Source organism: Sinocyclocheilus anshuiensis, unplaced genomic scaffold (genome assembly GCF_001515605.1).
Source record: "Sinocyclocheilus anshuiensis isolate Anshui unplaced genomic scaffold, SAMN03320099.WGS_v1.1 scaffold355, whole genome shotgun sequence".
In the NCBI taxonomy this organism is placed as follows: Eukaryota; Metazoa; Chordata; class Actinopteri; order Cypriniformes; family Cyprinidae; genus Sinocyclocheilus; species Sinocyclocheilus anshuiensis.
In genome coordinates, this window is record NW_015549571.1 from 1293444 (window position 1) to 1303880 (window position 10437).

Consider the following 10437-nt stretch of genomic DNA (forward strand, 5'->3'; position numbering starts at 1 on the left):
TGTGTGTGTGTGTGTGTTGCGTTGCAGAGAGGCGGTGTATGAGCAGAGGGAGGAGGACTTACGGAGAACTCTGGAGGAGAGAGAGGCCAAGTATAAAACTCAGATAAACGATCTGCAGCGCAGGGTGAGAACACACTTCACTTATCAGCGGCAGCAGAAATGAACTCGCACATAAAGCTTTCATGCTTTCTCTGATTCCTACCTGTCAATCTGTCTCTGTGTGTAGCTGGCAGAGCTTGAGTCTGGCAGCGGTCGTCATGAGTCTCCACTGTCGGGCAGTAAGTCTGCAGATTCAATTCTGCTGGGTGAGTTAAATATCTCAATGCTTCTTAATGGCTGTCTAAATCCAAGCAGGATTAATGGATTGTGATATCATGCTGAGCCCAGACTGAAGTTATAAGATGCGAAAACCAGTTGGGCTCAGTCATAGAAACATAAAAACTGCTGCAGAGAGGAACAGCAACATGAAATATATGCATAATTATGCTAAATAAGCATGCAGTTGGCTTGCAGCATTTCTCAATTGGTTATTATTCAAGTGTAGTCATGTTTTAAAACACTAGGCTGGTGTTTTTATTGGCATATACTGACAATGTTTTTTTTTCATTACATCATATCTGTGAGAAAAAGCATCCTTGAGAGAAAGCATCCCTTCTCCATGAGCATGCATCCTATTTTAATAACTGCTTGTACATATCTTACCACATTAATCAATAATATTGTTCTTCTACAACAGTATTATTATGCAACAGTGTTTACTGATGCTGTTTCTTCAGATGCAGAAACTAAACCCAGCACAGGAAACTATACCAAGTGCCACTCTTGTTGGCAAACAAAATTAACCAAAGAAACTTGGTCTGAAGTAAGCTAACATAGACAATTTTTGAGTAGGCCTGAGAGAAAACAGGTAGTTAAGTCCTCCAGATGGTCCATTATCCATTGTCAGTTGCATAGAGATACATCATAAATAAACACATAATAAACACTGTTCACAAAGAGGTCAGAAGAAGCTGTGACTACAGCGAATTCACTTGACCAACTTGAAGATGAGCAGTAATGCATACAGTTGGAGAGCTTTTAAAGGATCTCTCAGTCAGTTAAGCATGCATTGTTCTCCAGGAGCAGACTGGAGCGAGGTGGTCCCTGAGACGGAGCGTTTGGACACCAGCGCCCATCGTGCAAAGGCCCAGCTGGCCCAGAGATCCAAACGGCAGCCACCGTCCCGCAGTAAACTCAAAGAGACGCTCAGCTCGCTAGCGAGAAGCCCACAGGTCACACAGAGCTCAAGAAATTCATGAGCAATTGACTGCTGTAAAAAATCCAATGCATCAGTTTTGAACAATAACATTGTTTTTGACCTCAGGGTGATGATGAGAGTCAGTCTGCGAGTCCCGAGTCTCCACCGCCTCGTAGGAGATCAATCCAGGAGAGTTTGTCCCTGCCGGTCGCCATATCTTCCCCTGCTAACCACCAGAAGGATGAAGGTTCTATTACAAGCAGCAGCCAATCAGTGCAGAGGGATCCTCAAGGCCCCGCCCTCTCCTCTCCTAAAGACTCCTCCCCCTCCAGCTTCCTGCGGAATGTAAAGAAGAGAGAGTCCAAAGGCAAGGGCAAAGAGGTCAAAGGTAACAAGCTGGATAATCAATCCATGTTAGCCTGGAAATCAGATGTTTGTCTGTGTTTGTATTTGAATACAATTCTTTTATTTATTTCAGATGAGTCTAATGATGCAGCTGGAAAAACTAAAAGAAGATTCCCAGACTTTGGGTAAGAGCAGAATTCCACACCTTTCTCCATAGCATTTTACAATATAACTACATGGTTTACAGTGAACTTTTGTTTTGTTCTTATTGTAAGTTCATTAAGGATTGTGTTGTTGTATGTAATGTGTTTTTCTGACTGTTTCTGATAGTGGTTTAAGGAAATCAGGAGGAAAGGGGAAAAAACTAAGCAAAGAAGCTACGAGGGCGTCACTGGACAGCAGGTAGACACACACATTTGGTTTCCGTGTTTTATAGACATAATGGTTTTTATACTGTCCAAACTGTGTTTTCTATCCCCTTACTCTAAACCTACCCCTTACAGAAAACGTCCTGCATTTTTAGATTTTCGGAAAACTTCATTCTGTATGATTCATCAGCTTGTTTCCTCAAGGCGGAAAAAAAAAAAGACTGGTATTACTATACTTCTGGCAGGGTCAGAAATGAACTTTTTGCCCCCTGGAATTGATTTCCTGGGGCATTTTTTACATTTGTGAGGCCAATTTTTATCACCACGTTAATAATTGTATCCGTGTTATCTCGAATGTCATATACTTCAATTTAACCAATTACTGCAATCAATCAAAATACTTTAAACTGTTGCCAATAACAATTGACTGTTTAACATTGTATCTAAATTATACGTTTAAAAACAGGAGCTAATAGGGCTGCTAATATTGCTATTGTCGATTGTTGCTCTTGATATTGTAATAATTATTAATGTTGATTAATAGAATACATACAAAAACTTTTTTGTGTTTTGTGTCTGCATTTTGGGGAAACGGCTCATATATTCTGGCAAACACTTTTGTTATAATCACTGAAGTTACCAAATGAATGTTTTATTTACATTTGCATCTATGTCGTAACAATAACTCAGCGCTGACTAATCTAAGTGTCTCTGATTGGCCATTGCATTCCTAAGCTCAACGGAAATGCGTGTGATTGGTTACAAGTCTCAACGCTGCAAAGAAAACAATGCGTAAAAAGCTATCTTGTTGCAGTGTGCGCGGATCAAAATATAATTCTGCGAATAGACACTTTTCATTCATTTTCACATTTCTTTTTTTGAAATAAATTGCAACAGCCGCAATCTATTGTTTAATTGTGCAGGGGCTTTATATTGAATTTGTGGGGCATTTTTGTTCATTTGACGTTAGTTGTCAATATGAAAGCTCTTTTTTTACAATCTGGTTCTCTGTTAGGAATGTCCCATTTACTTGTTTTTTGCAAGCAAAAGTTGAAGGCAAGCTGTGTCATAGATTAGTTAAAGTCACATGCATCAAAAGGCCCAGCTAAACAAATAAAAAGGTGCCATTGGATTAAGTATCTATAGGCTGGTAAAATGCTTCTAGCACACAGAGCTTGTATTTCCTCTCCTCATGTCTCAGTGTGTTGTGTTGTAGGGGTTCAGCGGAGTTACTGGAGGAGTCAGGGGTCCGAGTCTCCCCTTCAGAGTCCGTGACCTCCATCCCCACCTGCATGCCCTTCTCCTGGTTCGGAGAGAAAGACAAAGAGCGAGACAGAGAGCCGTCATCCTCATCCAGCAGTCTCCCACACACCACTGCAGACGCCAGCGAACACAGCCACAGCTCCAAAAACAAGGTGACAACTACTTCTCTCTCAGAGCACTTCTGCTCCAGGATTGATTCTCTTGCGTTGATTAAAACTAGTCCAGATCTATTATAGATCGTCAAAACATAATGACGACGAATTGACTTTTTTGTATGAGAACAACCTTATTTATAAAACACTTATCTTAAGATGTGGAATGTGAATTCTGACATTATTATCTTGTCATTTATACTGCAGTTCTAGGGCTAAATAATCTAAATATTTGGCACTTTCCACACATACGGTGCAAAAAAGTGATTAAATGAGTTGATTTTCTCCCTGTCTTTAGTTTTTTTCTAGCAAAAAGCACAAAAATCAGACAAAAGTGATCAAATTAAGATTTTAGATATTCATTCTAAATGAATGTTAGATAATAGTTCAGTGCCTCTCACAATAAAAGCATGGGCTCTAAAAAAAAAAAAAAAAAAAAACTATCACACACATTAAAGGCCATCTGTAGCAACAAGAAGAAAATAGAGAGGGAGTTGTGATTGGTTTCCACACCATTCCCATAATTCATGAGGCAAATGCTCTGATTGTGTCAGGGAACATTAATTGACCAATGTGGTGCTGTGAGCCATAACTAGAACAGAGGCCAGGACACCAGCGAGACTTCACAATATCTATTGTCAAGGGACACCCCATTATATTGTATTCATTAAAAAATAAAAGTAATGTACAAAAGTAGTTTGGGGTCGGTAATATTTTTTAATGTTTTTTTTTTAAATAAGTCTCTTAAGTTTACCAAGGCTGGCGCTCATTTGATCTGAATTTCACTGAATTCACTGAATTTCAGTGTCACGTGATCCTTCAAAAATCATTCTAATATGCTGCATTTATTTGAAATATACATTTTTGGGTAATAATGTAAAAGTATTTACTGTCACTTTTGATCAATTTAATGCATCCATAAATAAAAGTATTAATTTCTTCTAAAAAAAAAATCTCACTGATCCCAAAGTTTTGAACAGTGCATGTATGGACTTCTTATCTAGTGCTGATTATTTCTAGTTAAAAATGAGTCAATGGGAGAACAAACCAACTTTCTGCCAAACACACGACAAAACTAAATAATAAACAACAAATATCTGGCATCCAGCTGGACTTGCTTTAGTTTGTTTGTAATTGTGAGTTGCTAAGGAGGAAGCCTGCAGCCATATGGCTGTGATCTTTCATCCAACTTGCGCCAAACAGACTCGGTCCAGGTGTCAGAAAATGAATTCAGCAGCTCTTTGAGCCCTCTCTGTTTCATCAGCTCCAGCTGAAGCGTGTTTGGGACAGTGACGTCATATTATTTACCCCTTTTCCCGAACAGACAAACCTCTCCTGGTCGTCTCTGTTCAGTCGCTCCTTAGATTTGGTACAGTATGTTTTGTCTTATAAGCGCTCATAGATGTCAGATTTGATTTAGAAATGTAGTGAAATTATTGCTAAATATCAAACCTCGTGTGTCGAGCTTTAATATAGAAGCACAGTAGTGTGTGTGTGTTGAATGCAATGCACTAGATGCATGATGCTGCTTCCGATTTAATCAGATTTGATTTGTACACTCACTCTTTTTCTTTTTCAGCCTTCAAATACAGGCTTTTATTGTCAAATCAGCATGTAGATGCATTACACTGCTTATCTGGTTTAGTCAACTCAGTCTCATGGAAATTCATAACTATTTGACATAACTGTTATCTCATTCGTATGTTTTTGTACGATCTACTTGAACCCGAGTGATGGTTGTGTTTATGGGTGGACCTTCATGCTTACTTTTTTTTTTTGTAAAAATTAGGGGTGTAACGGTACACAAACATGATGGTTCAGTACGTACCTCGTACCAAAATTATACAATTTCTATGTGTTGTTGAAATAGGCCTATAATCATTTACATAGTGGCTTCATAACAGATTTATTTATTAAACTTACATTAAATAATTAAGACATCACTAACAGGTAAAGCAAAATATAAAGTATATAGTCTAATATTTTGTGAAATGCTCTTTATGTCTGAGGTAAATGTTATGCTACGTTATTGTTTACAAGCTGTTTTATTGACGTTTTTCCATGGTTGAAACACTGATTGAGAGATTACTTGAGGCATGAGATGTTCATTCATGTTTATTTCGCATTAAATCTAGTAGTTTTAAGAGGAAGGGCTGATTACGCTCATCAACGCTGCGTTTATATGGCGATCTGTCGCGCCACATTAAAGAGCGTCATAGTGGCATTTATTGTTTGAATTTCTTGAATTTAAAGATTTGTTCAGTACACGTTCATGCCGAACCGAAAGACATGTACCGAAAATGTTATATACGTGTACCGTTACACCCCTAATAAAAATCATACATCGTACAAATTCATATGAAATCTCCACCTCATAAAATAGTTGCGTTTTCATGTGAGATTGGGTTGGGTTTAGTATGTTGCTCTGTCTTTGTGCTGTTACAGTATGTTGTAGTTGTTGCTAAAAAGTAGTTGTAGGTAGGTGGTGGTCAACCGATATGAGTTATAAATACCCAATATAATGCAATATTAATAGGGCTGGCTTGACAATTTTGATTACACTATTTTAATTGATCTTCATTTTGATGAACCAGCAACTCTATTTTATTTGAGTGTTGATTATGTCATGTCTAAAAATAAATAGCAGTTGAATTTTATAGTTTGGACTTGTTAATTTTAACCTTTAATATTATAATAATGTAGCAACTGACACGTTTTCTTGTAAACTTAAGAGCTTTTAGAACTTTAGAACTTTTTTGGTTGAGATATTGTATTCCTTAAAGGAATAGTTCACCCAAAAATGATATTTTTGTCATCATTTACTCACCCTCGTGTTGTTTCAAACCTGTATGAGTTTCTTTCTTATGTTGAACATAAAAGAATGTGACCCTGGAGCACAAAAGCAGTCTTAAGTTGCTGGGGTATATTTGTAGCAATAGCCAAAAAAAACATTGTATGGGTCAAAATGATTGATTTTTCTTTTATGCCAAATATCATTAGGATATTAAGTAAAGATCATGTTCCATGAAGATATTTTGTAAATTTCCTACTGTAAATATATCAAAACTTAATTTTTGATTAGTAATATGCATTGCTAAGAACTTCATTTGGACAACTTTAAAGGTCATTTTCTCAATATTTAGATTTTTTTGCACCCTCAAATTCCAGATTTTCAAATAGTTGTATCTCGGCCAAATATTGTCCGATCCTAACAAACCATACATCAATGCAAAGCTTATTTATACAGCCTTCAGATTATGTATTATGTAAAATTGACCCTTATGACTGGTTTTGTGGTCCAGGGTCACATATATTTTGAAGAATGCTGGTAATCAAACAGTTGATGGGTCCCTATTGACTTCCATAGTATTTCTTTCCCTACTATGGAAGTCAGTGGGGACCGACAACTGTTTGCTTCTTCAAAATATCTTCTGTTGTGTTCAACATGAGAATGAAACTCACACATGTTTGGAACGACATGAGGGTGAGTAAATGACCATTTTGATTTTTGGATGAACTATTCTTTCAAATGTGCATGTACTGTAGCTGATGCAGTTTACAACCAAATGAATCAAATCGAGATCAAAATCGGATCGAATCAAGAGCTTGTGAATCCGAATCAAACTGATTCATGAAATCTGTCTCAATATCCAGTGTCAGTACTTTTAAATAATGAATATTTCTATTAGGATAATGTCTACTTGCAGTAGATTTTACCCAAATGTTTGTTGATTAATCAGTCTGGTCAGTGTATCGGTATTTCTAGTCATTTTGTAGGACTGTTGATGATGTTACACTCACTGACAAGTTCTTTTCTCTGAAGCTCATTCTTTTGGTTTGTGTCATCCTTGTGTTTGGATAACAAATCCTGCTCTCTGTGGCCGTTCCAGAGCTTGTCAGTGCTAGATGATTCGAACCCCAGCAGTCCTGCTTCCGATTTTTCTGGGCTGGTGGTGGAGCCCAACCTGTCAGGCCGCTCTCATACATTAACCTTCTCCTCCAGCGAGGTGAGTGCAGATCAGACATGACGCTCTCACCGCCGTTCCTTTGCATGCGTTTCCTCAAGTATTGTCTCGTGCCTCTTCGCTCGTGTCGTTCCTGTGATTTAGTGTGACGCATGCATGCGTGTGCTGATTGTTTGTTTTCATGCGGCTGATCACAGTAGTGTTTGTTTTGCATGACCAAGAGGATCAGATGCATGCTTCGTGTTGCGTGAGATAACATTCACTCCATCTTCTGAGCACAGAAATCATCCCACATTCATTCATATATTCTACAGTAAGCATTAAATCAAATGATGGCTGTCTCTAGGAGCATGAGATCACCTGGCTGATATGTGTGTGTATTAGATGCTGGATGAGGAGCCTTGTTCTGGAGGGAAGGAGTATCACTGGCAGAACCGTCCCGTCTCTGAATGGACGTCCCAGCAGGTGTGTCATTGGCTGATGGGTATGAACATGGATCAGTACACGCCCGAGTTCAGCACACAGGCCATCGATGGACAGCAGCTCCTCAACCTGGACAGTGACAGACTGAAGGTGAGCTGGATATATTTGGAAGTTTCAAATCTGACATAAACTGGCATTAGTGTAGCCTTAAATGCATGTGTTAGAAATATCTTTTTATTTTGGCTCATTTTAATACTCTACAATATTCTACATTTTAAAAGTGCATTAAGACCACTGCAAGATGTCGCTTAATTGTATTTTGTCATCTGCTGACACACTCGTGTTTAAGGATGGTTTGCAATGCTCTCCACAGGCTCTGGGTGTTTCCAGTCAGAATGAGCGAGCCACCATCAAGAAGAAACTGAAGGAGATGAAGAAAGCACAAGAGAAGATGGAGAAACAGCGGGAAAAGCGTGAGAAAGAGGCCAGACGCAGCGGACGGCTGCCTGCCAGCACTGACTCGGTGTGCTGATGATGTTCAGAGCATCAGCTTTTCCTCTTTTATTCGTCTTCGTTCTTGACGCACTCCATTGGCAGACTGTTTACAACACATATGAGCCATTCTAGAGGAGTCGCTATGAGTGAATACGGTCAGTAACTCATTAATAACAGTCAGACGGCCGAGCTGAAACACTAATGAAGATCATATTGTACTCTTTTCACTTCAGTCTGTGCAGCACACATATGAGCAGAAATACACTGTTCATCTACAGGTTGTGAATTTTACTAAGAAAAGTGTTTACAGACCCATCTTTAGGCATGTTTCCTTCACTGTAAAAAGATCAGTATTTTGTCTTTTTTTCAGTAAAATATCTCAGCATCGATAAAACAAGATTAATGTATTTGCGCAAGAAAAGACAGATTTTTAGAGAATATACAACATTTGGTTAAATGTATATTTTTGTTGTTGTTTTTGCTAAAAGCTTACATTTCCAGAAGAAATTGCATTTAATTTAAAATAATCCTCTGAAAGAAAATACATCTGTATTAATGTATCCTAAGAACATTTAGATAATTTCCCTGGAAAACAAGACAAAATGCTGATTAAGAAAATCATTTTTTCAGTGTTCTGAGTAAGTGAGATATTAGACTAGCTTGTGAGAAAATGAATATGGCAGTCCAATTCATAGCAGACCCAAACTTTTATTAGTTTTAATTGTATTTTATGATACCACTGTAGGAGCTATAAAAAAAAGAAAACTTGCTAAGGGATATATAAATATTCAGATGCCTATTTTCACAACTTTGCCACTAATATTGTGGCACGAATAGTGCTTTCAAAAAAGATTTCGTATTGTATTTTAGGAGTACTTCTGGCCTGTGGTGCTAAACGGGTCATTTTGCTGGATCCTTGTACAGTCGAGTAATATTGAGCACTATATTTTTACTGAAACAAAAGGGGAACGTGGTTTATAAATGTACAAATGAAATATTTTATACACTACTTTTAGCATAGCTTTAAGGAAGAGACATTAACTTTTGTACACATTTTCTACTAAGTAGAATAGCTTGCTGGTTAAAACCATTTTGCTCATTCTGAAAAGCAGAGAGTTAAACTCAAAGTGAAAGGTGTTTGAACATCTCGTTTGTTGTTTTTATTTGGATGGTTACTGCTTTTATATTATTGATATGGGTCAAAAATACATAACTGTTACACAGTGTAGCATAGTTTTAGTAGTGGCCATGGCCCAAATTGTATTTGACTAACAGAGGCTGTAATGAATTTAAGTACTGGATAATCATGATTGTAAGGAGAGTGCTCATGTCATCGTGATTCTGTGTCCTGTCGTTATATTCTTCTACCTTGTAAAATAGATGATTTTGAACAGACAAAAATCAAGCTTTCTATCTGGTACAAAGTGCATAAGCTGCAAAATAAATGCTTTCACCTCTTGTAAAAGAAAAGACTGTCTGTGTGTGTGTGTGTGTGTGTGTGTCTGTGGAGTCCAAAATCCAGCTCCCTTCGCACTAGAACCATGTTCAAAAAGTAAACATGGATAAAGCCTGTTCAGTCACTGCTAAATTACCTATTAAATCAAATTGAATCAATTACCTAGATTCAGCTCAAACACTTTCGAAGCTCTGCTTCGTTAAGATTCGAATCCTTTGCGAATCATTTGCTCAGTTCAAACCTGTGATTATGGAACTGCCAAAGTCACGTGATTTCATTAAACGAGCCGCCGTTACGTCATAAACTCTTTCAACATTTCAGTGATTCGCCGCTAGATGGCGATCTTTGTGAACACATTTGACCTGACCGCGGATCAGTTTTATACATTTGCAGATATTTTTCATTTTTAATGACATTTCTATAAAAGTTAGGTAGGTAGATTTAGTTATATATATAGTTAAGATAGTTAGTTAGTTAGATTTATTTATATTATAGTTAATAGTCTCTAGTAGCTTAATAAAAGAACACACAGGCTACAGGAACTTAATATTTAATGGTATTTGATTTTGTAAATTGCATTTAGTAGATTACACTTTCAATAAAACATTTGCAATGGGTTTGCAAAAGTTGTTTTTACCCACGTTTGGGCTGTTTTCGTTGCATTTACACATTCTGACCAGCAGGCGTCACCAGCGTGTGTCGATTGGAGGCCTTCAAAACAGTGACAGTGCTG

The 10437-nt window shown here is 37.7% G+C and overlaps 1 protein-coding gene across 4 annotated transcripts in view; it reads left to right on the plus strand.

Annotated features, from left to right (window-relative positions):
• Nucleotides 1–9686, plus strand: part of LOC107657395 (neurabin-1-like) — a 52678-nt gene extending 42992 nt beyond the window's left edge. The window contains exons 10-20 of one of the 4 annotated variants that reach the window (XR_001630680.1): nucleotides 28–124; nucleotides 227–305; nucleotides 1120–1271; nucleotides 1364–1625; nucleotides 1716–1767; nucleotides 1913–1984; nucleotides 3167–3365; nucleotides 4690–4734; nucleotides 7256–7372; nucleotides 7552–7643; nucleotides 7715–7795. Coding sequence is in view for 3 of the 4 variants with exons in the window: in XM_016445445.1 (XP_016300931.1) it covers nucleotides 28–124; nucleotides 227–305; nucleotides 1120–1271; nucleotides 1364–1625; nucleotides 1716–1767; nucleotides 1913–1984; nucleotides 3167–3365; nucleotides 4690–4734; nucleotides 7256–7372; nucleotides 7715–7903; nucleotides 8127–8285 (1423 nt within the window). In the remaining variant the exon portion in view is untranslated. Of the gene's footprint in view, nucleotides 1–27; nucleotides 125–226; nucleotides 306–1119; nucleotides 1272–1363; nucleotides 1626–1715; nucleotides 1768–1912; nucleotides 1985–3166; nucleotides 3366–4689; nucleotides 4735–7255; nucleotides 7373–7551; nucleotides 7644–7714; nucleotides 7904–8126 lie in introns of those variants that run through there. The other 3 variants (XM_016445445.1, XM_016445446.1, XM_016445447.1) reach the window with 3 other exon arrangements.
• Nucleotides 9687–10437: the final 751 nt, after the last annotated feature.